The following is a 26,206-nucleotide window of genomic DNA, read 5'->3' on the forward strand; positions in this document are numbered from 1 at the left end:
CTTTAATGGCAAATGGATTCCTCTCCCCCCTCCCCCAGTCTGTTTTATACATTTTGGTGCTCTGGGTTTTGCCTCGGGTGGTCTCTAGAAGCATCTGCAGGTTCATCTGCAGGATTTCTGCTCGGTGGGCTCTGCATTCACAAAACACAGGACACAAAGGCGGCAGGACCTGACCCCTGGAGACAGAAGGGAGTATGCTCTGCTCCAAGCCACTCTGAGCCTCAGGCCACCCAACCCCACAACAGGAGCAGCAGCCCCAGTGGCCTAAGGTCCTTTCTGGCTCTGACTCCTCAGGTCCCCCTCCCTCCCGAGCCTCCTCCCACACCATGCTCAGTCAGACACCGAAGTGGTCATCACACACCAGCACCCTGGTGGCAGGCAGCCCAGGGGCCTAGGGGTGGTTTGCTGCCAAGGTTTCAGGTCCCCATCAAAGAGACGGTGTGGGTTTGGTTTCTGCCCCAGGGAAAGGCAGGCCCAACCCTGATACCTTACATGAGGGCATCGGGGAAGGCAAAGAAGCCAGGTCAGGGGTCTGGGAAAAGCCAGCGGGGTCCCCAAAACCGGTCATTTTTACAAGACGGGACAGATCTGTCCACTGAGAAGCAGACCGCAAGGAGGACCTCTGCACAGGGCCGCAGCAGGGCACCCAGGTCTTGTTCTTCCAGCTGCCATTTAACCACCCCTGGGGCTAGGTCCCACCCGGGCTCAAGGATCCAGCTGGGCCTTAGCCACCACCCTGTCATTCACAGGCCTCACCGGCCTGCCTGGACTAACTTGAGCCCCAGTGCCTCTTCCCACCCACCTGGAAGACAGCACTGTCAGAATGAATGTGAAAGAGGCCCAGCCCGGGGCCACCCCATGGAAGTCCTTGACCTCCTACACAACCTTCCTTCTTCAGAGGCCTCTGGACAAGGAATGCAGACAGGTGGCAACAGTGTTGGACCTGACTTCAGCATTTCTAACAACGTGACTAGACCGCTGGATGTCTCCGCCTCCCCTGCTCCACTTCCCTGTGAGGCAGAGTCCAGCCTGCCCGCTGTGCTGCTCACAGCAGACAGCGCCGTGCGTGCAGCGCCTCGGGACGCTCATTCCCAGGCACTGTCGCCCCGAGGGAACCACCAAGGCCCAGGACTCTGAAACCCTGGGCAAGGAGTCCCTTTGGCTAGCTGTGGCCCACCACTCCCAGCTTCCCACAGTCGATGGCTCAAAACCCTGAGCCAAAAGGAGAAAGTAAACAAACACAGGGCTTCGGTATGGAATGGGGCACACAGAAGGGAAACATTAGCAGCAGAGCAGTCAGACATGTCATCCAGTCCAGCAACCCCACGGTGGCTCCAGAATCAAAACAGCCTGCACACAAGGCCACATTCAGGGCCCATCTCTGGTTTCTCCCCACAATCAGGCCTCGCCCTGGTCCCTGTGACATCAGTGCTCACGCCCTCTCTCTGTGCTGCTTCTCAGACAGTCACCTAACACTGGGGCTGCCCAAGGCTGCCTGAGGCCTGAGATCTTTAGAGATACTAACACTGCTTTTCTACCTTCCCCTTAACACACACACTCATTCTCACATCCCATGGGACTCCCAGCACAGCCCACTGAGAAAAGCATTCCCAGAATCCTACACAGCACCCTCTCCAACCCTCCTAACGGAAGGAGTTCGAGGCGACGTCCCTGGCATCCGGATTTATTTCATTCTCTTCCAGGGGGAGCCTGGGGTTGGGGGAGGCTGGGGAGGGAGGAGGGCCGCACACATTGGCCTCCTGGAAAAGTCTGGGATGGGCCAGGCCTCGGAGGCCCGTCCTTCCTGGGCACTACAGCCGCAAAACAGACACGCAGGCCAGGCCCAGGACTGGGCAGCCTTTGGGCCGGGGGCCTTCGGGCAAGACCTCTGGCCAGGCCTCAAATACCAAGGAGGTGCTGCGTCCACCCCCACTTCACTCCCAGGTCCAGCTGGAAGCAGGAAGGCAAAGCAGGCAGCAGGCAAGCTGGAGTCAAAGGGGAGGAACCCCCTCCAGGCGGTGGCCTTTGGTCTCCATCAGGTTAGGAAGCTGGTCCTTGTTAGAGGAACGCCGTGGGGGTGAAGCTGGGAGCCAGCCCGTTAGAGGAAACGCCATAGCAGGGCGGGGGCGGGGGATTCAGGGGTCTGGTCTCAATAAGGCCCGGAGAGCGTCTCCACTTCAGAGCAGACTCTGTATTTAGGGGGCAGGGGAGGGGAGGGCACAAAAGGCCTGTGGGAGGAATGCCTGTTTGCTGTGGGTGGAAATCGGTCCAGGGGGCTTCGAGGGGCTCCAGGGAGCAGGCTTCTGGGGTGTCTGTGGATGCCAGTGGCCAGGTCCTGGGGAGGTGGAGGAGGAGCCTGCGCCGAGAAGTGCCGCTGCCCGCCGCGGCTGGGCTCTGAGTTGCCACGGAGACCTCTCACACTGGAGCTACATAATTCCCAGGGAATGTCCCAAATTTCTGGGTCCTCCGGGAGACACCTAAAAGAGGAAAGACACAAAGATCACGCCCCATACTTCTTTTTTAAAATACAGATTATGAGGGCCCTGCCCCCTGCTGGCCGTGCCCACAACTGCAGGTGGGGGCAGAAATCCTCCTCCGGGTTCCTATCCTCTATAGACAAGTGAAGCTACACTTGCTAAATTCAATAATGATCCACCAACTGAGCACGCGAACACCGTGGGGCACTTCGCACACAGCACACAGCAGGGAATGACTTCACCTTCCTTGGGAAAGCAAGGAAGTGGGAGGGTGAGCCACAGAACCCAAATCCAGAGGAGTCCCGCAGGTCGAAGTGCGACACCCTCCTTTCAGAGACGGGGCAGGTGAGGCCCAAGAGGCAGTGAATCCCCCCAAAGCACTCTGCTGCGTAAAGGTCGAGGGGGACCTGAAGTTCAGGCCTCTGGTCTGCTGCGCCCCCAAAGGCACCTGCATCCTGGGGCGGCAGAGGGGGGTGCGAAAAGGTGCAGGAATGGGAAGTGACAGTCTGGGCCTTCCCCTCCTGGCAGGCTGGCATCGGTTTCCTTGCCAGTAGCTGGTGCCCACCCAGGACCCGGGCCTTGCTGATGCTGTCCCCCTGCCTGGGCGGCATTCCCTCCCCACTCCCCCACTTCCTCGAGGAAGCCTTCCCTGACTCGCACTGCCCAGAGTGATGAACCACATGTGGCTGCCTAGCATTTGACGTGCTAATGTGACTGGAAACTGAACTTTCTAAACCTTTCCTCTAAAAGCACATGTGGCTTATACCACAACGGTGGTGCTCTTTCTCCTTGTCTATGTAAACTTGTAAAACTTGATGAATAGAGGTAAAGAACTTCAAACACAGATGTGTACAGAGCAGGATGTGAATGTGGCCCAAGCACCACCCTCCAAGGTAAGGACCTTTCCCGTGTTAGTGCTTCACGATCAGTCCCTGGTGTGTCCGAAGCTTGGTCACCAGCGAGGTGCTGGGATTCAGGGGAGAAGGGCAGGCTGCCGGGTCCAGGCTGCCCCTCAGCGCCCTGCCCAGGCACCTGCCACACTAGTGTCCGAGGACGGCCGGGCTCTGAGGCTGAGGTCTGGACAGCGCCCGCCCACTGTGGGGAAGCAGGCCATCAGAAACCTGCAGGTCCAGGGCCAAGTGGGGGCCAAGGCCAGTCTGAGGCTTCCTGCATTAGTCCTCTGCCTGTGCTGTCCTTGGGCCAGCCCTGAGGGCCAGGACCTCTCTCTCCTTTTGGTGGAGAGGGGTTTCGGGGAGCTAGCTGCTGGCTGGGGGTGGGGCGGGGACACACTGAACCGATCGATGACCCTGGGCCTCATGCCTGTGTGCGGGATGAGGGCAGCAGCAGAAGCGCTGACTCAGAGGGCGCATCCAGGGCCAGGCCTCCCCAGGGGCCAGGCCAGAAGGCCCCGGGGACCCCGAGGTACCCCCGTCTAGCCTGACCCGCAGCGCCCCACCAGGCCCACGTACCCACGAACCAGCCGTCGTCACACTGCTGCATGACATCCACCCGGTCCCCCTCGCGCAGCTCCAGCTCATCCTCGTTCTGGGGCCTGTACTGGTACATCGCCCGGTACCTGCAGGGGACACAGTCATGGCAACCACCAGGGCCCCACCCCTTCCTCAGACCCCAGTCTACACCCATGCATGCATCATCCAGTGGTCTTCCCAGGGTTTCTCGAGCTCCCATTAGCCCTGGCCCGGCTCCAGGGATGGCGGCTCTGTCTGGCTGCAGTGCCTTCTCCCCAGGCCTGCTCCCTGCCCTCCAAGCCCGCACCACCTAACCCTGCCTCCTTGGAGCTCCCTGTGTCTTCAAGTCTGTTCTGCCAGTTCCCACACTTCATGCATCCACACACTGACCTTAGGGTGGGGAGGGGACTGCAGCTGGGGGCTTAGTGTGGGAGGCTTGCTTTAAGACTGCAGGGCTGACAGGGGCAGCTCGGGACATTGCAGACAGGTGTCCCACCCCTGCCACCAAGTCACCTGTAAGCCCAGCAAGAACCAGCACTACCTATCAGAAGTTTACCAAACCCACCTGGAGGGCCAGGGTGGACTGGGGGGGTCAGTGTGCTCAGCAGTGCCTGCCAGTGGCCCCTACCCGTGACCAAGCACCCCCAGACGGTACTCACGGGGTCCAGTGTATCTGAGTGGTGTGGGGTGAGGAGGTTCCCAGGTCCAGGGGACGGCTGGAGCCTCCAGGATGAGACAGAGAAGACCCAGGGGTGCCGAGACTCTGGGGGTCCGCAGGAAGAGGGGCAGACACAAGCCAGCATGAGGGAGGGACAGTGAGGCGGCCTCCTACTCCCCGCTGCCCCTCAGTCCCCACGCACTGCACAGGGGTCTGTGAGCACTTCCTCTCACGGAGAGGGCTTGGGTGGGGTGGCAGGTGGGAGGAGAGAGAGCCTGCTCACACTGGCTGGCTGTGTGAGACGGCTGCCTGCCAGCATGAGCAGCATGTCTGTGGGCTGTCAGCACGTAAACCATGAACTACACTTAACCATAAGCTGTTAGTTCAAACCTGCCCAATGGCTCTCTGCTAGTGGGAATACTGTCCCCTTTCTGCAGGTGAGGAAACCCATATCTGGAGACTATAAGTTATATACGCAGGGCCATGCAGCACGTTGATAGCACACCCCCAAATTCCCACCCCACTCTGTGCCAGAGGCTGCTAGAGATAAGTCACAGAAGTGGGGTCTGAAGGGTCAGGAGGCCTGGGCTGGATTTGGGGTCCTACCTAGAGCCAGCTAGCCACCCCATTCTCCCTGGAATGCAGCTCAAAGGCCACAAGCAGCTTGAGGGCTGGAAAGGTCCACAAGGCCAGGGCAGGACTGCCAGGTGCTACCCAGTCACCCCACCAGTCAGTCCTGGGGCAGGCTGGGAAGGGTTTCCAAGTTTACCCTATCACAGGAATGGGGGTAATGGGATAGGGACCAGGGGTCAGCTCTCCACCTGAAACAGGTCACTTACCTGGGCCTGGGGTCTGTGCTCCTGCGTGGAGGAGAAGCCAGTGCGGCGGGGGGAGGTCCGGCCCCCCAAGTCACTGAGGTCAGTCGGACTGCGTGGCATTACTGGGGAGCTGGGGAGACGGGCGGCCGGCCGGGCGGTGGTCAGACGGGGAGACGCAGGAAGCTGAGGGCCCTCGTCACAGACTCGGAGCCTAGGCTCACGGCACACCTGCACGTAGCTGGCAGGGAAGATGCCCTGGCGCCCCGTGCCCGAGATGCGCCCCTCGTACCAATTCTCGTTCACCTTTCGGATCAGGCAGATGCGTTCCCCCTGTGGGGAGAGAGGAGTCAGCATCTGGAGGGCCTTCCTGGGTCTACACGCCCAAGGGTGCCTACACAGGCGCCCAGAAGGATCTGGCTCGGAGGGGGCTGCAAGGTTATATAGAGGTCATAAAACTAGGAAGTAGAGGGTCAGGAGGCCAACCCCAGCTGCCTGGCAGAGAGAGCAGAAATCCCGGCCCTTCCCAAAGTATGTGGTGCTGGGTTTGGCTCAGGTCCTGCCTCTTGGGAATACCTCACACACCCCCTCTGAGTTCCCAGCTCTCCCAGCAGAGCTCCTTGCACAGGCAGCTGGTGGCGGACAACACAGACCCAAGCCAGGCCCTGCCCATTTCAAGCTGTGTGGCCTTGGCCAAGTCACTCTGCCTTTGAGCCTGTTTCCTCGCCTGGGAAGGGAGGGAAGCAATACTGTCACCGTGAGGAGCAGCGGAGACCAATGTCAGATTGGTAAGGGGTACTGGGTGCACCAGCCACCACGGCCAGGACTGGGTCCTATCCCTGCCTCCACTTGGGGTGACCCCGTCACCACTGCCAACAAACTCCTGGAGGGTGGCTGGAGCTTCCGCAGCCCTGTGATGTGGCTGGGGTCGGGGTGGGGGGACTGCCCTGGAGAAGGACATTCACTAGGGGCATTCATGGCCTCTGCCCCAAAAGTCAGCTGAAGGGAGACGAATGCCCTGCTTTCTGGGACAACCATTTTTCAAGCTTTCTTGAATGCGATCTATAGTAAAAATTGTATTGTACCAACCCAGTACATGGCGCGCACACACGTGGGCACACAAAGGCCCAAAATGGGAAAGGGCACCCTTTCTACATGCAAGGCGTTCTCACTTTTCCAGTTTATTTTTTTTTAATGCCGATTGTGATCCTCAAAACCTATCAACCTGGAATTGAAAGAAAAGCACAACTATTCTAGAAGTTTCAGAATTTTTAAAAATGGGCTAAATTAAGGGAAACATTTACAAAGAGGCTGAGAAAAAAAAATGGAAATACTGGATGAAGACAGATACACCTGACTCTCACAGAACGTTTTAGGGCACACACTTCCCTCTGTCCTCACCAGCCCCGCCCGCCCCCACCTCCTGCCCAGCCTGGCCGCACCTTTCGGAAGGACAGCTCCACCTCCAGATCCCCCTTGAAATTGTACTGGGCCACCGCTTCTCCATACTCCAGCACCTGGTAGGTCGGGGACCGGAGGGGCTTAGGGACCTCATCTGCAGGCAGCACCTGCAGGAAGAAAGACCATGAGAAAGGATCCGCCTAGACAACAAAGGCAGTATAAGTGAGATCTGTCCCCAGGCCAGAGAGGAGACAGACACCTGACACAAGCCTGGGGTGGCCAGGGTCAGGCCAAGGGGACTGTGAGCTGGGAAGACCCCTGGAGGAAGTATTTCCACTAGAGGTACATGGAGTGGGCATTACTGGCCTGGGCAATGGGTGCCCGCATAGAAGCCAGTTCAATGAGAGAGCTGAGCTTGGAAGGCAGGGAAAAATGAGCTCCTAGGGGCAGGGACCGGCTGGTGGCCTGCTCTAAAAGTGAGGGTCTCACATTTTACTGTCGCTGAGAACCGTATCTCTCATCAGTGTCTCTCTTCCTCCTCCCCATCTGACCCCAGTTGCCCGGAGTCAACATGTTCTCTTCAGTTCACCCGACTCATAAAAACCTAGAAGCTGATAAACTATTTCATCCTAAGGTGTAAATACGGGTGGCATGGAATACTTTATCTACTCTGTGAAGTTTCAGGATCAGAGAGACAGTTCTGAGGATAGTGGAGGCCCACTGATGGCTGGCAAATCAAGAGCCTGAATGAAACAAGAACCTGACCCAGGGATCAAGGAGGAGGTCACGAAGGAAATGAGAACACAGTTTGAGCTGAATAAAAGTAAAATGTATCAGAATCGGTGGAATGTAGTTAAAGCAGTGCTGAGAGGGAAATTTATAGCCTTAAAATGCTTGTATCTGGGAAAAATGTTTCAAATCAGCCATTTAAACGACCACCCTAGCCTGGCTGGCGTAGCTCAGTGGTTTGAGCACAGGCCTGCGAACCAGAGGATCGCAGTTCAATTTCCAGTCAGGGCACATGCCTGGGTTGCAGGCCAGTTCCCTGCAGGCCAACTCCCAGCAGGGGATGCACAAAAGGCAACCATACATTGATGTTTCTCTCCTTCCCCTCTAAAGATAAATAAATAAAATAAAATAAAAAAATTTCAAAAAAAATAAAATAAAATAAACGACCACCCTAAAAAACTAGAAAAGAAGAGCAAATTAAAATTAATGTAAGCAGGAGAAAATAATACAGAGGCAAAAATCAACTATATGGAAAACAAAAATAGAGAAAAATCAATAAAATCCAAAGTTAGTTCTTTGAAAAAGTCCATAAAGTTAACAAATCTCTAGCCAGAATTAGAGAATTAGATATGATGTGTCAATATCAGGAGTGAAAGAAAGGATATCACTACAGATCTTAGCAACATTAAAAGGAAATAAGGAACTATTATGAACAACTTTAAACCAGTAAGTTACATAGTTTGAACTCCCTTCGAAGACACAAATACCACAGAGAGCTGATGGTCCTGCCCCTGTCAAACCCAGAACCTGTGTTCAGATTCAGAGTCTGGACTTTCTCCTTAACAACGCGTCCCTGAACCTCAGCAAGCTCATCTACAACACGGGCAGGTCTGTCACTTCCCTGGGTTAGTGGAGGGACAAGGGGACCACTCAGGTGGCTCTGGAACAACATCGGTTTGAACTGTGCGGATCCACCCACACAGATTCTTTCCCCAGGGAATAAACTGGAACATTTTTGGAGATTTGTGACAATTTGTAAAACTTACACATGAACCACATAGCCTAGAACTACTTTTTTTAAAAATTAAGAAAAAAGGTCATGGCCCATTGGCTGGTGTGTCTCAGTGGATTGAGTGCTGGCCTGTGAACCAAAAGGTTGCTGGTTCAATTCCCAGTCACAGCACATGCCAGGGTTGCAGGTCAGGTCCCCAGCTGGGGGCATGTGAGAGGCAACCAATCAATGTATGCCTCGTACATCAATGTTTCTCTCCCTCTCTTTCTCCCTCCCTTGTCCTCTATCTAAAAATAAATATTTTTTAAAAAGGAAAAACTTATGTCACAAATACATAAAATACATGTATTTTCTGTGCCTTATGATTTTCTTAATAATATTTTCTTTATCTAGCTTACTTTAGTGTAAGAATACAGCATACAATACGTATGACATACAAAATATGAGTCAATCGATTGTTTATGTTACCCATAGGCTTCTGGTCAACAGTGGGCCAGTAGTAGGTAAGTTCTGGGGGAGCCGGAAGTTACAGTAGATTTTTCACTGTGTGGGGCCAGCACCCCTAACCAGGGCATTGTTCAAAGGTCACTGTACAGAAGATGAAGATGCCGCAGGCACACGTGACCTGTAAACGTCATGCACTTTGTACTCTTGCCAGGTGTCATTAGGATTCATCCCCAAGACAGCTTGAGACAGACGGTTTCTGCGTGGTGACAGGCTGGGGCACCGACGGGGCTGGTGGGCCCTGGTTCTCCCCATGGGCTGGGTTCCACCTGCAGCCTTCACTGAACACACACTTCCCAGTGATGGCCAAGTGCTGGGCCACACCAAGGGGCCAAGGTTAGGAATGAGGCTGAGACGTAGCCCCCACCCCGAGGCCCCAATTGCCTCTGGGAGAACCTGTGAGATAGGACAGCCAGCCAGAGAGAGAAGCCATGGGCGGACCAGGGCTCTGCACACGGACGGGCTCCTGCTGGCTCCTGCTCACCTCCACGTAATTAGCAGGGAAGATGCCCACCCTGCCATGGTGTTCCCCCTCCAGCCAGTTCTTGTCCACCTCCTTGTGGATGTAGACGATGTCACCCTTCTTCAGGGTCAGCTCCCTGGAGGCCAGAGCAAGGACAGCAGAAAGCTGAGGTCCTCCCCCTCCTCCTCCTTTTCAGAGCCTGTCCAAAACACCCAGAGTCCCCACCACCTGCTGGGCATGCCCACCGCAGCCCTGTGCCCCTCCCCGGAGTGCGGATCCAGCCCCAGGGGGCAGGGGTGCGGACAGAAAGGCACTTACTTGGGGGACTGTGCCTGGAAGTCAAACTTGAGCCTGGCAGCCTTTCTCTGTGCAGGGGGAGAGGAGGAAGGGAGCGAGTGGGGTCAAGCAGCTGCCGGACCCGCCCCAGACCCTTTTGGTGACCTGACGCTAAGGCTCCGGCCCCCTTACCTTCTTTTCTTCCTTCCTGGCAGGGCTGACCCCTCGTTCCGAGGCACTAGGGTCTGCGGAGAAGGATACGCTCAGCTTGGGAAGGCCGTGTGTGCCGGCGCTGGGATGGGGTTCTTCCCCTCCCCACCCAGGCACCAGCAGCAGCGGTTCTGGGATCTTCCTGCCACACCCCCGGAGGCGTCGGGTAAGAGAAGCAGGATCCGGTCCTTACCTCGGGTTGAGGAAGGGTAGACAAAATCCCTACGGCCTAGGAAGGGGCTTCCTCCATCCGCCATTCTGTGGGGGCTCAGAGGTCGGGAGGAACCCCGGTAAAGTGCATTCGGGAAGCTGGGGCTCCAGGCGGAGGCGGGGCTGTGGGGACACAGTGAGTGAGCCACCTGCCTGGCTTCCCACCCCACCAGGCTCATCCCCGAGCGCCCCACGTCTGCCCGGTCGCCGGCAGCCTCCCTCCCAGGCGGCCCCCAAGGCTCGCCACAGGACGTCCTACTTCCCAAAGCAGAGGGCCGGGCCGGGAAAGGGTGCGGCTGACAGGGAGGCGGGGGCGCACTGGGAAGCGCGGGCCACCGCCACCCGGCCCTCAGCTGAGGACAGTGTCCACATGGCGGCCGGGGACGGCGCTCCCAACCTCGGTCCCCGCGGCGAGCGGTGCCCAGTCCCTGTCGGCCACCTGCCGCCCTCCATGGCCCCCCCCCCCCGCCCCGTCCGCGAGCCACGTCCCCTCCCCGCGCCACGTCCCCTCCCCAGCCACGTCCCCGCCACCCTCTGCGCACCCCAGCCACTCACCGCGCGGGGGGCCGCGGCTCCTGGGACCGTCGGGGCACCTGGGACGCCTGTGGGGAAGAGCGCGGCCAGGGCTGGGACCGTCCGGCGGCAGTCCAGGCCGCCGCCTCCCGGAGAGTTCGCAGCTCGGAGGGAGAAGGTGGGCGGGGCGGAGCGGGCGGGACTCGGGCGGGGCCGAGAAACCGGGGAGGAAGCGCGGGGAGGGGCGTGCGGAAGCGAGAGGGCGGCGGGAGACGCGGGCGGGGCGGTGGGGGGGATCCCTGCGGGTGGAGGTCAGGGACAGGGTGGGGAGCCCCGGCAGCTCGACGTCAGGCTGACTCGGACTCGGCCTGGAAGAGCTCTTCGGAGCCGCGCGGAGAAGTCCGCGCCCCGCCTCTTGTGGAGGAGCGCGCGGACGCGCGTCCAGTCCGCCCCAGGCACGCTACGTGCAGCCGGAGGGGCGCAGTTGCCTGCCCCGCTCACCCGAGCGCAGCTGTAGCGCGCTTTGGCCCCAGAGTCTCCCAGGGGGGATGGGCAGTCGGTACCTTGGGGGATGGCTGCCGGGTCTCGATAGCCCGCAAGTCCTTGTCCAGCTCTGCGCTCAGCTTGGCCAGCTCTCTCTCCAACAAGACCTGGGCCGGGTGATGGGGAGAAGCTTGGGCACTGCACGGTTGGAGGCGCCGGTCAAAGGTCAAATGTGAGAAGCCCAGTGGGCAGCAGGACAAAGCACGCAGTGCTTGCGCTCTGGCAAAGAGTGGGCTCAGGGCACGAGCCAGGCCAGGCGCCCGGAGGTGTCTCAGGGTGTCAGGAGGGCCTGGCCACAGCCTCTCACTGGCCCCTCCCTCCTGACCCAGCTCACCTATCTGGTGCCCAGACAATCCCTCAGGACTGCCCCATAGTCCCTCCGCACCGTTTTTTGTCGTGTTACTTCTCTGTTCCTCGTTTCCTGTCCCACCGAGTCCTCCATGGCCTTCCATAGCCGAGCTTCACTGTACCAGCCGGCTCGCCGCCCCCCTACACAGCCCAGCCTACAGCCCAGACTTTGCCTCCGGCCTCCCCCACCCAAGCACCCTCTCTGCCCGGCCAAACGCTCCCAGCTCCTTAGAGCCCAGCACCACCTCCAAGAACACTTCCCAACAATTCCGGCCACACTGACCACTCTTTCCTCTGCTCCTACTTTGACCAACACACATTCATTCGACACACGTTTGACTGCCTACTGCAGGCCGTGCAGAGGTAGACTGCATGGGGCTGGAGGGGATCAGAGCTTTGGGATCTGTGTCCCCTGCCCATGGTCAGGAGCCAACTTCACCCAGCATGTCTCCTTTGTCCCCCAACACCGCAGTCTTCCCTCCCCCACCTTCCCTGCAGCACACACCTCAATGGGCTGGGAAGGCTTCTCCACAGGGTCGTCCACCAGAGGTTTCTTGGGCTAAGGGCGGGAAGGCAGAGTCAGAGGGGGTGAACCCGTTTGCCAAAATGCACTAGTGGAGGGGTGCACCCACTTGCAGGGGGCCAGACCCACACTCACCTTCTGCCCAGTCTCCAGTTCTTGCAGAAACTGGTTCCAAGATTCTTCCGTCCAGATGTTGTCCGCTTTCTCGCGGCGTCTGGGAAGCTGCGTGGGGGCGGACAGGCATCAGCTAGAGCAGAGAGGGGCTGGGGCCCTGGGCAGGCTTTCAGGCCACGCCCCCTCCCTGATGATCCCCAGCCCCCTCCTAGTGGGTTCTGGGCTCACCTAGCTGCACAGACCCCAACTGAAAGGCGTTATCTGCACCCTTCCCACAGAGGGACTTGGCCAAGAAGGCACTGGGTGCAATGTGGGGAGGGCACTGGGCAGGCTACCTGATTTGGGGTCTGGGACAGGTTGGAGGATGCTCCAGGATTACAGTGGAAGGTGCTTCTAGGAAACTCTTCAGAGCAGTCCCAGCTTCTTCTAAAGAAAGGGAAGGGTGTGTCTTCAGTTTCTTTTCAGGAACACTGAGGCGTGAGGGAGAACACAGCCTGGCAGGGCAGTACCCAGCCCCCTCCTGCTTGGGGCTGTGGAGCCCTGTTATAGAATGGAGAATTACAGGTGCTGAGTTCAAACCTCAGCTCTACCACCCAGCTGTGCTACCTTCTGGCAAGTTACTGAACTGCCTCAGATTCCATACCTGTGATGTGAGAATGATTCCCACCTGGGCAAGGGTGTGGGGAAGCTTATGTGGGGCACAGAGCCGAGACCCCAGGAGGAGGCCTGACACACCCTTTCCGGCTGACTTGCCAAACAGCCTACATTTGCATTCAGTCTGGCCCCGTGACTACGGCCACGTATCTGTGCTCATTCGAAGAAGCTGGTCTCTCTGGCCGCCATCCCGTGTAGTCTGCACCCATGCCCAAGGCTGTGGGACGACATCCTCCTCTGAGGAGGACCGAGGGCAGGGAGACCCAGCCCTGACCCTGGAGCCCTGGGCCTCAGCACTCTGAGTGCTAGCTTCAGTGACCTCATGTGGGGACCGCTCCGGCCACATTCCAGGCACTGCGCTGTCAGAGCTGCCTTAGTCCCCTCTGGGACTTCCTTCTTGGCTGGCTTTCAGGCTCCGGCCTCTGTTGAACTGGAGAGTTTTCACAAAGTGGAGTGACCGCGCCAAGCTTACCAAACGATGGAATGTCTGACCGGAGGGCCAGGGTTTGTTCCCTGGAGTCATGACTCTGTTTCCTACTTTCAAAATAATGTTGGTATTGACCATGAAAATGAGACTGGGCTGTGTCATTCCTAATTTAAAGAAGCTCGAGTCACAATTAAGCCTGTCGATTAATAATGCTCGTGGAGTCTTTCTATGACCCTTAATCCTCACAGCCACCCTGTGATCCCCACTTGTCAGTTGGGGATACTGAGGCTCAGATTGCTGAAGTTGCCCACGGTCACAAGGCTGCTGGCCTCGCACCAGCTTGAATTCGGAACTCGGAGTCCAGATCTTGCGCACTCAGCCTCTACCTTGTGGATGAATCTGAGAGCCACGGGCCCGCTACAGCCGTGCCAGTGGGGTTAACCCCCCCCCCAAAGGAACAAGAACCTCACTGGTCTCCCTGCAAGCAAAGCTCCCGATTCCCAAGGTGGGGTTGAGCCCCTCCAGCTCCTGGCAGCTGGGCTGGACCTGTGTAGTTTGCACGGAGAAAAGCAGTCACATCCTTCACCTCTCTAGTGGGGTTCCTCTCTCAGCAGCATCTAGGACGACACGTGGGGTCCCCCACCCCCTTGTTTTCTCTCAGGCATCATCAAAGTAATGGCCACAAGTCCATACCTAGTCATGGGACACAGGGCTCTCCACCCCATATGACTTGTGGATCTTTGGGGTGATGAACCCCGCTGCCAACCACAAAAGCATCACAGAGGGTTCTGACCAGGAATGGGTACAAAGTCCACCCCAGCCTGCCATTCCCCTGGGGCCCTGGTGTATAGGGCAGAATCAGGCACCACAAGGGCCCTGAGAAGGGGCTGGGCTTTGAGGTTGTGCTCGCTGTGGCCACGAGGGGGTGCCAGTCCCCACAAGGAAGCCAGGATCCCTCCTTGCTCTCAGGCCCCTTCCCCACTGCAGCTTACCCACTCAGAGAGCTGGCCTGGCCTGGCCGGGAGGCAGGTCTGTGCAGGGGCCCTGGATGCCTTGAGTCTGCAGAGGTAGCACAGGAGGAAGCCACTGAGGGTGGGAGAAGACAGGCAGGGGTGGGGGCGGTGAGAGCAAGGGTTGGGGGCACCCGGCATCCATGCCCACCCACGCTGCTGGGTAGCTTTGGGGAAGTGGGGTGGTGTTCAGGACCACTGAATGTGAGCTTTGCACAGTGAGTTTTTCACTCCTTAAGAAATCTTCAAAACAGCTCTGGGGTAGGTAATGTCCCATTTCACAGGTGAGGACAAAGAGGCCCAGAGAAATCATGGCCCAGGGCTGGGCATTCACTGGACAAGGAAGCTGAGGCTGTTAATTACCGCCTGTTAAGGGGCTTGGATCTCACCGGAAGTGGGCTACACAAACTTCTGCAGCTGAACTAAGCTGAGTGGGGAGCCCCAGAGCCAGGGCCTGTATGGCTGCAGAGAGGGGCAAGCACAGGGCCAGACTGGGGAGGGCCACCCCCTCACCTTTGGGCGGTTCCTCAAAGGTCCAATCCAGCTGCAGGTCTGCGAGAGCAAAAGGAATGGGTCAGGGGTGGGACAGCAGGCGAGGTCAGGGCACCCGTGAGGCTGCCTCAGCTGCTCCCAGCCTGCCCCTGCCCACGGCGGGAGCCAAGGGACTGAGTCAGGGCCTGAAGAATGTCCCGAGGGAGGGAAGGAATTAGGAGGGCCATTCTGGGGAGGGCTTGACATGCCTCTGGCCTGAGCCAGCCAACCCGGGCAGCGGGCAGCAGACTCGCCCCAAACTCAGCCACCTCCCTCCTCAGTTCCCACAAAGCCCTGCTCCCTGACCATTTAGACCTGCCCTCACCATGTCAGGTAGGGGAAACTGCACTTCCTCCTCTCCCTCTCTCCCCTTCTGCACCCTCTCCTAAATGAGCATCCTTCCCCCTTTGCCCAGACCCGCTCCACACAGTGCTCATGACTCTCTCTCTGGGGCTTCCTAGGAAAAGCAACTGACCAGCTGTCCCACCGATCTCTCAGGCAGGCAGACGTGCCCCCACAGCTCATCAAATACCAACCAAGACACCTCTCTCTGGGCCCCATGCCTTCCTCCAGCTGCCGGGTTTTTCTGCTTTCCTTCAAAGCCCTTGGCTGAATGTGGCTCACTCACTGTCCCCAGTTCCCCTGCTTGTCACGCAGGCTTCAGCCCCACCATTCTTGCCCCAGAAGCTCTTCCCCAGAACCCGGTGACTTCCACATTACCAAGTCAAATGGTCAGTGTATGGGCCCATCAGCAGCATTTGTCACAGTGGGTCCCTTCCTCCTTCAAAATTCCTCTTCTGCTCGTCTGCAGGGAGACCACTCTGGTTCTCCTGCTGCCTCCCGGCTACACCCCCTCAGTCTGCAGGGCTGAGTCCTGCTTGTTTGGGGCCTCCCAGTGCCCAGGGCTCTGTCTTCAGGCCTCTGTTGCTCCCTCCCTAGGTGACCTTGTCTAGTCTTCTGGCTTAAAAGATAACATCTAGCCCAGGGATTCACAACCTTGGCTGCACATTAGAATTACCTGGGCGATTTACATCAAAGTCTCTTTGAGTGAGTCCCAGGTATTTCTACCTGCAGCCCTGGCGTGGCTGCTGAGCTATGGACTTGGGTGTTAACTGCCCCCTCAACACCTCCACTTGGATGCACCGCATCAAACACTGCGGGTCTCTGATGCCAGCCCGCCCTCCCACAGTCCTCCCTGCCCGTAGAAGCGGCGGCTCCATTGGATGGCCTGCTCAGGCCTAGAGTCAGCCAGGACACCTCTCGTTCCTGCCACGTCCAGTCCCACCACTCTGTCTCTGAATCCCACCAGGCCTGCTGCTGCCACCCTGGTCTGAGGTGCTGCGGTCTCTGGGCTGGACTGAAGCCAGGCCTCCTGACTGGCCCCTGCCCTCTCTTCCCCACCTGGCAGAGTCTGAGCGAGCCTTTCCAGGTGTCACTTGTCAGAGCATGTCACTCTGCTGCTCAGAACCTCCCAGGGGCTCCTCAGCGCTTGCAGAACAAAAGCCAGAGTTCTTTTAGTGGCCCCAAAGGCCCTCCTGACCCAATCCCACCTCCCACCACATGGCCCCTCCACTCCAGTCCAGCCCCGCCTTGATGCAAGAACATGCTGGCTTGCTTCTGCCCCTGGGTCTCTGGGGTCCTCCACCCTGCAGGGCTAACTCCTGCATTCCCTGAGCTTTCTGCTCCGATGCCACTGAGCTGGGGGCGGGGGGGGGCGGGGGGGCGGGGTGGAGCGGTGCTTCCCTGCCAGCCTCCGCACACTGGGGGCATGGGGCCTGTTGTTCCCTAGCGCTGACCCCCAGCTGTCATGCTGAGTGTTCCTGTTTGTTCTCTGTCTCCCTCTGGCCTAAGCTTTGCCAGGGCAGGAACATTCATTTTCGTTCTTTTTTATCTTCAGGGCTGGAACATTCATTTTCGTTCTTTTGTATCTTCGGCACCCAGAATAGCGCCGGCCCATAGTGAGTGCTCAGGAGGTGGTCGAGGGAATGACTGGATGACTGAGGGACCTCGGGGATCCCCAGCACGCTCAGAGGATACTGGGGACAGTGTCTGCTCATCGTCCCCCCACCCCCAAGGACAGGGAGGAGATTGGAAGGCACTTCCCCCAGCCTGTTTTAGGACCCACTCAGCGCAGAGCCTGGGGGGCTCCCTGAGCAGGCAAGTTCCCGTTTCCATCCCTCCCTCCCCGAGCCCCAGGGCCTGGAGCCCACTCAGGCAGAGAGGGCACTGGAAGACTGTCTCACCTGGCATTTTTCGGTGAATCTGCTGGAACATTCTCCGGTACCAGTCCCTGGGACTGTCAACACTCTGGGGTCAGAAAAGGCACAGTCAGGCCACCCACCCAATATCGAGCCACAGAAGTCCTTCCTTATGGAGTCTTTTCCCTGTAAGCCCCAGTGGGTGGGTGTGTAGTGTCTTTAATGACAGTAACTTCGTGTGGTTCGTGATACACAGAGAAGAAAAGAATTGTGGGCAGAGCTCCATCAGTGATGATCCCAAGCTGTGAAAAGCAGGGTGGGTCACACGTTTTTCACTTTGCTTTCCTGTATTTCTGATGTTGTTACAAAGAACGCATGATGCAAAGTAATGAAAAACCAACGCAATAATATAGGTGGAAATGGTCTTCCACATTCCCCGACTCACCTGAGCCTTAAGGCAGCCTTGGGAGGCAGAAAGCATGTGTCACTGACTTCACGTTCAGGTTCAGGGTCAGGGTCAGATGAGCCCCTGGGAGCCTGGCACCTGGCCTGCCCACACTCACCCACGGCAGTGAGGCCTTCTTGCCCAAGGCTCTCCTCACTCATGCAGCCGGGCATCCGCCCAGCAACCACTCCCCAAGCGCTGTGACCGCAATCCTGAGAGGGGTCCTCGCAGTGCTGGCCTCCGCCTTTGGGAGCCGGGGCATTCTTGGACCCCTTACTCCGCAAACCGTGTGCAACTCGGACACACAAGACTTTCTGTAACTTTGTGGGGCGCACAACCTTTGGAACCCATTGCAGTTGGACCCCTCATTTAGTCTGGAATGCTCGGGTACTGCCTTGGTTTCCCCCACTTTAATTCACAGAGCCACTCCACGTGGGTCCCGGGGCCCCACCCATCTCGGTCCCCAGCCCTGGACTCACAGATCGGGGGGCAATAGGCATGCCGCTCTCATCCACAGGCCCGATTCCCTCGTACTTGACCCAGCGCTTGTCCCGGCGTTTGCCGTCCTTGGTCCATGTGGCTGACCAGTGCTGGGGGCGCTGGGAGGTGGGGGTCTTCTGGGTCCCCGAGGGCCGGCTCCCAGGGCCTGGCCAGGTCTGGTACCAAGCAGGGTCTACGGGTGAGTGCACGAGAGCGTCAGTCCCAGGCAGGGGCCCCACCTGGCCTCGTCTGCCCCTCAGCTCCTCAGAACACTGATCCCTGTTGGTCTGGACATTTCAACATCTCCTTGTCTGTTTGAGTTGATGACGCAGACTCCCCCAACCTCCCATTCCCAGCAGGACCGCTGGCCCCTGCTTGTTTATGTTTTAGTTAAAGTGAATATAAATGGATTTTCTCTTGAGAAGTCTGTGCCCACCCCACCCTGCTTTCCTGGGGCTGTGCTAAGAGCTTCAGAATGAGGGCTGGGAATCATTACATGCAGAAAATGCTGGGGGCGTCCCAGCTGAGGAAGCAGCAGGGGGGGGGCAGAAAAAACGCTGGGCTTGCAGGGGACAGACCTGAATTCGGGCCACTGCTCTTGGACACCTACTGGCCATGTGACCTTGGGCACAGCAGTCAACCTCCAGTGCCTCAGTTTCCACTTTCAGGGGCATCATGGCAAGGATTCAGGGACACCTAGCGGGTGTGACCGTGCCCAGCACGGTACCTGCCGCACAGTTGAGAGGCTCTGGGTAAGGGACAGAAACTCATTCACCAGACAGGGCTGCGGGCCCCGGCTTCCCCGGAGCCCTCAGCCCCCGGTCCCCAGGGCAGCAGCCTAGGGAAGGGCTTCTGTGTGGGTTGTGACTCGGCCATGGTGGCTGAGACTAGGCTCCTCACCAGGAAGATGTCCACACCTCGCCAGGATGTGGAGGGATTATATAAATGAGGCTCGTAAAGCGTCCTTACAGTGCCCAGCACGTCCCGCATACCCCGCAACCATTTGTTAAAGGAATCAACCCCTCAGCAGAGTGCCTGCCTGCTCTGGGCCCTGCCCACAGGATGTCCCAGGGTCTCCTGGACCCTGTGGCCCAGGCCCCAGGGGACTCCCAGGAGCCCAGGGGCTGACCCCCTCTCAGGGCTGCCTGTCCACCTCGTGCTGTGCTGCTTTGGGCCCCACACCCTCCCACAGCCAATGTGTGCTCACACCCCCGACACTTCCACCCCCAGCCTGAGCTGCTCCCCGCCCTGCTGAAGGCTCCCCCCACAACGCCCCGCAGCAATGTCCCCCCCACACACACACACTTCCTTCCCTGGCACAGGGGCAGAGGGCAGCGAAGGGATGTGTCAGCAGGTTTGGGCTTTCACTCCCTCAGGCTGGCCACGTGCTGGCCCAGGGGGGGCAGTCAGCTGGGCCAGGGGCACCCCACCCCCATGGGGCTCCTGGACCAGGTTCTCTTGGACAGACCCACCTGGGTGCCGGGAAGCATCTCTCCGCGGTGGGAAGTGCCCATTGCACACGGTCCTGGGCGCAGGGTCATGGAACTGGAAATTAAGGGTGTTGGAGCCACCATTCCGGATCACAGGCACCTGTGGGGAGGGGCCGGGAGGGGCCAGGAGCAGCAGCTCAGGCCCCGAAGTTTCTGCGAAGGGTGGGAGGGATGGCTGCCAGGGCTTGGCTGCACCCCATGGTGGGGCCCCAAGTCCAGCCTGATCCCCACAGCTGTCTTCTGACCCATTCCTGCCAGGTCTCCTCGGACTTTGCTGCCTCACTCACCCGAGTCCCCCTGGAGGATGACCCTGTGTGGGCCCGGAGGTGGCCAGGGATGAAGTCGTCCAGGCTGAGCCCAGCTGGGAGGCTATAGGGTGGGGCCTGCATACTTGGGTCAAGGTCGGAGGACGCAGGATGTGCCAGCAGCTGTTCTGCACGTCCTCTGTGGGAAGGAGGGAGGAAGGAAAAGTCCTGCTGAATTGACTGCCTGTGCCCTCTGGGCTTGACCTCGGGGTGGGGGCAGAGGGGACGGCTAGGTGGGAGCTCCAGCACCCAGGAAACAGGCCACGCTGGGCACCCGCCTGCCGGCTGCCAGGGCTGGCTCCCAGAGGCACAATGGGCTGCTTGTTAGGCCCGGGCACAGGCTCCGGGTGGGAGTGGGGGTGGGGAGGCTGGCCAGGAGCGGGCCTGCTGGCCAGGCCCTCTGGGGCTCTCACTGCACAGTCAGCCCGTTCCCCCAGAGGGAAGGCAGAGGGAACTGGGGCAGCTGGCAGAGGAGGCCTGGGCACTCGGGACTTTGTTTCAGTTCCCTCTGCCTCCCTTAGGCCCTGCACGAGCATCTGTTCCTCAGGCTGCGAGTGGCCTTGGGCAACCGCAAGGCCGCTGCCCCACTGCCCAGCAGGGACAAGGTTCCAGGGAGGGGAGGGCACAGGGCATTTTCAGGCATCAGGAGCTGCTCCTGACCTCAGAGCATTGTCTGCTGCCTTGTTTGGCCTCAGGGGGCTCCAGGTGCCAGTGTGCCAGTGGGGTGGCGGGGGTGGCGGGGGGCGGGGACAGAGGGCTGAGCAGTGGGTCAGAGAAACTTGTGCATGGAGGGGTGGCCCTGATTCTCTCTCTCTCTCTCTCTCTCTCTCTCTCTCTCTCTCTCTCGCACACACACACCACTTTCTCCTACACCTCCAGGCTGTTTTTTCAACAGGACTTCCTGGGAGCAGCATGCCTGACTGGCCAGTTGGGTTCTTTCGCCCCCTGATCAGGGGAAGGGGCTCCAGGCATCCAGGAGATGGAGACAGTGGGGCGGTCTGGCACGGCTTCGCTCCCCAGAGAGCAGTGATGGGGAGCCAGCCCCCTCACCTGTCTTGGAGGTTGAACCACACCACCTTCTGGGGCTGGGCCAATTCTGGTGTTTTTGTCCAGTGAGACTTGTGTGTGCAGTGGGACCTGGGGGCTCCCAGGAGGGCTGTGAGGGCCTCTTGAGATGCTTTGTGTATATCTGTGTGGTGGAATGCAAGGGCAGTGCAGTGCAAATGACTTGTTGAGGGGGTTACCATGGGTCGGGGCATGTGAGCAGTATGGGGGTTGCCGGTCAGGAGGGTGTCAAGGTGTCAGCTGTGGGTGAGGGTGTGCAGCACAAAAGTTAGGAGACCAGAGGGGATGCAGAGAGGGGCTGTGGTCACTCCTATACCCAGGCCCTGGGGCATAGAGGGTCTAAACAAGTCTGGGACAGCTCCCTGTCTCTGGTCTGAGCAAGGATTTCTTTTGACCCTTGAAAGGCCTGTGGGGACCAAGCTTTCTTGGGCCCATCCCTGGCTGCAGGGAGAAGTGGAGGGCTGGGCTGGAGGAGGGGCAGCTCACCAGCTGGATCCAATTAGGGCTCCTACCAGAAGCAACACATGCAGACATACCCCAGTTCCTGCTGCTCTGCCTCCCCTTGTGGGGGGAAATCAAGGCAGAGGAGAGTGGGAGATCCCAAATGGGGGCAGGCTGGTTCCCAGCAGCAGCCCCTCCAAGCTCAGCAGTCCCAATCGCAGCCGACCCTGCCTCCTTCCCAGCCTCCATCTATCCCGTCCTGTCCTCCTGCTCAGTCCTCCAGCAGGATGCGGAAGGTGGGGTCCCCCCACAGTACCCTATTTTTCAAGCGTTGTTGGGGGCCCGGTCTGCCTCTCCCTGTAGCACAGCTCCAGGGACATGCAAGGGTGGATGTGGAAGGGGGGGGGGGGGCTGAGCGTTTCGCGTGGTAGCCCTGTCACAGGGAGACGGAGGCACTGGGGAGACTGGCTCTTCATTCGGTAGAGGACAGAGGGGTGCTCCCGGAGTGCAGGCAGCCCTGCACCCCTGCACCCAGCTCCAAAGAGCTGCCAGTGGTGAGGGCTCTGCGGCGGCCCGGGCTCCCTCGCCCCTGGAAGTACCGCCCCGACCCGGGCGCTGCCCTAGGCGCCGTCGCGGATATTTTCTAGCTGTGAGTCCACGTGGACAGGACGGGTTTTCTCAAATTTTCCTTTTTGTGGCTTGAGAGGGGGCACTTCTCACCTCTTTCCACCGCAGAGTTTGGGAAGGGGACCCCGGGGGAGGGCTCTGTGCCTTCTTCTCGCTCGGGCTGGGCGCAGGTGCCTCCCCGCCCCTCTCCTCCCCACACCTACCTTCCCTGGCGAGCGGGTGGCGGGGACTGAGGGCGCCCGGGAGGACAGGAGCATCTCGGCCGGGCGCCTGCCTGGTACGGCCGCGTCGGGCCCTTGGGGGGGAGGGCAGGGAGCGGTCCGGGCTGCGCTGTTCACCCTCGTGACCGCGTCAGTTCGGGCTCCGAGAGGCCGGGCGCCCGAGGAGGAAGAGGGATGGACGGAGCTGAGCGCGCCGCGAGAGGAAGGACGGGCGAAGAGCGGGCGGGAGGGCGGCCGTCTGCCTTCCTCCAATCTGGACTGGGAGCCCGGGAGGGGGGCGGGTGTGGAGGGCCTGCGGGGCGGGGGCTCGGGCCTGCGGCCCAGGCCTGCCAGTGGCCTCTGTCGGGGCGCGCGGCGGGGACACTGTGGTCCTGGCAGAGGGGGCCGGGCCGACCGCGCTGAGGCGCCGGGAGGGGCCGCCAGGGTCCCTGGGGAGCCCGCTCTGGTTTCCCAGCTGCCTCCCCGCCCCCCATTGCAAGGTTGGCGTCGGGGCGGGCGCTGGGGGTGGGGTGGGGGCGAGCGCCACTCAGAGTTTCCAGCGACATTTCCAGTGGGTGGGTAGGGACCCGCTGCACCGCGGAGCCAGGACTGAGGGCACCAGTGATTAAAGAGCTGGGTGCAGCTAGCAGCTGATAACCAAGGCTGCAGCCGGGAGAAGGGAACGTGCTGCAGACAGGCTGGGGCCGAGATAGGGCTCCCCGAAGGCGGCGGAGCCTCGGCCCGAGGGACCGACGCAGGGCCCCGCCGACTCTCCCAGGCTTGGGAGAGAGATTTTGGGCTTGCGTAAGCGCGCGTCTGGGTGTGTGCAAGCACCACACCCGCGTGCGCGGGTTGCCAAACGGGCGATGCTCACTCGTGCGAGCCCCGCGGCAGGCGGCCGGAGGAGGAAACCAGCGGACGGCGCGGTCCCCCGGGAGGGCCGCGCCCCTGAAGAGGATGAGGGCGGCTCCCTTCGGCCGGGACGGGGTGACGGGGTCTTGGCGTTCCCACACACCGCATTTGTTTGGATCTCGCAGCTTTTCCGCTGTTCCCGGGGCTCTGACTGTGGCCCCAGGAGCCCAAACCCGCGGGCTCCCGACCTCTCGGACAGTCCCTTCTCCCCTCTGCCTGGCCCCTGCGCGCTCACGGGGCCTGCGGTGGGGAGCGAGGGCGCTCGGTGAGTGTGCCCCACCAGCAGAAGCAGCTCCAGGGTAATCCTTAGCCCCTGGCTCGGCTCTGGGACCCCGAGTCCCAAATAGAGAAGAGATATTGGGCAAATTCAGATCTATTTTGGGAGTAGTCGGTTATAAATTAGGAAAATGTGAAAGCAGTTGCTACGTATCTGCTGGGGGCAAGCTCGCTGTCCCGAGGCCTCCCCCCCCCAGAGCGGCGATTTTCAAGGAGTGTCCGCAAGAATTTTTAACACATGCAGTAGCTGCCTATTTGGTCAGGGGCACTGACCTCTTTTTCCTTAGGCTGTCAAAATAAAAAGAATAAAATGACAGCAGCCAACACCACAATAGCCTTCAGGTGTAAATGCCATGTCTTGAACCATAAATACATACGTTCTGTAATAGAGTTGCAGCTTATTGGTCACGTGGTATGATAAGGTTGCGTCTGATTGGCAAACTTGGTACCAGACATCCTTCTGTGCAAGTATAGGCCCCTGATGTTTTGCTCCTTCGGAGCAAAAAGGGTAGGCAATTACTATTATTACTTTTTTTGGTAAATCAATCAACCTTTTTGTTGTCAGACTGGCAAAAAAGGTTTTTTTTTTTGGTGTGCCGCAGAATTTTGACAGTTTACATGTGCTGTAAGATGAAAAAGGTTGAAAATCGCTGCACTAGAGTGTTGTCAAGCGCTTCATTCAACTCAAAAGTTGAGTAGGAGGGGAATGGAGGAAAGATGAAACCATTTGTTCAGTTCACGGGCTATCCTGCTTGTGCTGAAGACGCACGAAACTACGTCGCAGTGAACAGCGAAAGGGACCCTCAGGCCGAGGAGCGGAGAGAGGAGCGGCTGCGGGTGGCTCTGGAGCCGGCGGGCTGCACTAGCACACAAGGACCTCTGGGGGCGCACGGGGAAGCCGACGCGAGGTTTCCAAGGGAGAGCTCAGAAATGGCCCCAGGGGTTCGAGTCCTGCCAGTTGTGGGGGTGGTATTTTGTAAAGGCTCTTATGACACTGCGCTGGGAACTCAACGGGATCCCCTCTAAGGCCCCTTCCAAGCGTCTGTGATTCTCCGGGAAAGCTGAACTATGGGGGTGGGGAGTGGACACAGCAGCCACACCCAGAGAAGACAGCCGCAGAAAGGAGGGCTGGTTGGCCGTGGGTTTGCCCTGCTCTGGAGCTTGGACAATGCTCCTCACCATCCCCTGCCCGCCCCTCAGGACGAATGATGTGCCCGTTTCCCTTGTCACCAGTTTCCTTCCCCACCTGTCACGGTCCTCGGGACTAGGAAGGGCTGCATCTCTTTCATGTTCTTCCTTGTTCTCCAAAGATGGTGATGCTGAAGATATTCCAACTCCAGGAACCCTGGTCATGCCCCCTCTCACCAGCAGCGAGCTTCTCTTATTCTCTAGGGCTCTGACCTGGACTCCAAGATAAATATTTAATGTAGAGGGTGCAGCAGAGCTGACCAAGGTCTCAACTTCCTGTTTCTCACAAAGGGAGCTGGCAGCCATGGGTAAGGAGCTGGGGACTGGCTACCAGTGTCATCTCTGTGGGAACGGGGAGCCCAGTACACAGCTCGGTAGGAGGCAGGCAGACTGGACACCTACAGAGCTGTTTGACTTCTGCCTGTCTGCTGTCACCCGGGCCCTGCTGGGCTCATCCCCTCTCTTAGCCCACAGCCTCCTTGGCTCTGGCACCAGCCCAAATCCCTCTCCTTCCCAGAGTCTTAGGCTCTGCGTTTGGCCCAAGGAGGAGCTATTGTCTAGATAACAGCTTCCCTCCACCCTGTTCCCTGATGCCCACCAGCCTCATAGAAGAGAGGACAAGAAATTGGTGGGAACAGACAGCATAAGGCACCACGGCCGGCCCACACCTTTCCTGCCCCTATTTTAGGGGTAAGAATCCCTAAGGGAAAGAGTAGCAAAGTCCAGAGCTTCAGCCAAGAACCAGGTATCTGATTTCCTGACCCCTCCCTCCAGGCTCAGCTCTGCTCTTTGCTGGCCCCAGCCGCAGACAGCTGGCGGGGTTTAGGGAGAGGCTGGGGCTAGGCTGGCTGTCCTAGGTAACCTGGCTGTTGTCAACAACAGAGCAGATTCCTTTCATCCCGTTGCATTATCTCCTGACTCCCTTATCATCTAACAGCACCCTCTCCACCCCCCACCAGGACTCTTCCCCATCTCTGGCGCTGCCTGCTGTCAGGGGGCCACCCTACCTTCTCAGAGCCACCTGAGCCACGGCAAACAGTTATGTAACTGCTCTGTTTTCCTGGCTATCTGATCCCGGTCAGCTGTGTGCCCCTCCCCCACCCTTTTGTTCTGAGGATTTCCCCCCAACACACCCAAGTTAACAGAGGTCTGCCCATGCCCACCTACTGCCCTAAGAGGGGGATTAGCCAGGAGACTATGCAGCCTGATGGCTCTTCCTAAGGCAGGGCGGGGGCCCCACTCTGCAAACCAGCCTCTGTCTCCAAGAGGAAAAGGGAATGGACACAGCAATGAAGTAGCTTTTCATTGTGAGTGGGATGAACAGAGAAGTCACTTTCATTTCTCCAGTGGGAAAAGGAAGCAGGGGTTCCCAGAAGACATAAACCTGGACTCTCATTTCTTGAGGAGTGTCATTACCGGGTGCGGGGAGCTTGCCGTTCAAATGTCACTCTCAGATCTACCCTGAGCAGCCGAGTGGCACCCTGCACCAAGCCTCAACCCCCAGGTTGGACAGATAGGCAGCCTCTGCTACCCCTTCTCCTCCCCCCAGGATGGACTCTGGTGTGCTCTTTAGTGAGGCTTGAAGCAGGCCTCTCTGTGCCCTCGGAAAAGTGCTCTCTGCCTGCCAGGGGACTGAGCAAGCAGGCCGAGGGGCTTGCAGGCAGCACTGTCCTTTCTGAGGAGGGTGCCTTC

The 26,206-nt window shown here is 59.0% G+C and overlaps 1 protein-coding gene across 5 annotated transcripts; it reads right to left on the reverse strand.

The window, feature by feature from the left end:
• Positions 1 to 1,668: 1,668 nt before the first annotated feature.
• SORBS3 (sorbin and SH3 domain containing 3) lies at positions 1,669 to 24,895 on the reverse strand. 5 transcript variants are annotated; one of them, XM_037028683.1, is made up of 21 exons: positions 24,573 to 24,890; positions 19,788 to 19,944; positions 19,483 to 19,600; positions 18,010 to 18,203; positions 17,131 to 17,194; positions 14,870 to 14,908; positions 14,339 to 14,432; positions 12,601 to 12,691; positions 12,287 to 12,373; positions 12,134 to 12,187; positions 11,301 to 11,387; positions 10,780 to 10,826; positions 10,208 to 10,347; positions 9,997 to 10,049; positions 9,847 to 9,893; positions 9,550 to 9,664; positions 6,862 to 6,987; positions 5,444 to 5,752; positions 4,606 to 4,709; positions 3,947 to 4,053; positions 2,328 to 2,477 (listed from the first exon to the last, which is right to left on the reverse strand). In XM_037028683.1, the coding sequence occupies exons 1-21, from the start codon at positions 24,818 to 24,820 to the stop codon at positions 2,416 to 2,418; spliced, it is 2,343 nt and encodes a 780-aa protein (XP_036884578.1). In that variant the 5' UTR covers positions 24,821 to 24,890; the 3' UTR covers positions 2,328 to 2,415. The 5 variants fall into 5 exon arrangements, with proteins under 5 accessions (XP_036884576.1, XP_036884577.1, XP_036884581.1 ...); XM_037028685.1 differs by having other exon boundaries at positions 14,339 to 14,405; positions 24,573 to 24,887; XM_037028681.1 differs by lacking the exon at positions 3,947 to 4,053 and having other exon boundaries at positions 1,669 to 2,477; positions 24,573 to 24,895.
• Between the last annotated feature and the right edge of the window lie 1,311 nt (positions 24,896 to 26,206).

The sequence above is a fragment of the Sturnira hondurensis genome, unplaced genomic scaffold (genome assembly GCF_014824575.4).
Source record: "Sturnira hondurensis isolate 20B ecotype Veracruz unplaced genomic scaffold, ASM1482457v3 Scaffold0020119, whole genome shotgun sequence".
In the NCBI taxonomy this organism is placed as follows: domain Eukaryota; kingdom Metazoa; phylum Chordata; class Mammalia; order Chiroptera; family Phyllostomidae; genus Sturnira; species Sturnira hondurensis.

Coding starts and splice junctions, on each gene's coding strand:
- SORBS3 (XM_037028681.1), bottom strand. CDS start 24,820: ATGGCTGCCAGCTCCCTTTGTGAGAAACAGGAAGTTGAGACCTTGGTC. Junction 19,601..19,787: donor CATCCTCCAGGGGGACTCGG/GTGAGTGAGGCA, acceptor CCCTCCCCACAG/GTGCCTGTGATCCGGAATGG. Junction 12,692..14,338: donor CAGGCCAGCTCTCTGAGTGG/GTAAGCTGCAGT, acceptor CCCTTTCTTTAG/AAGAAGCTGGGACTGCTCTG.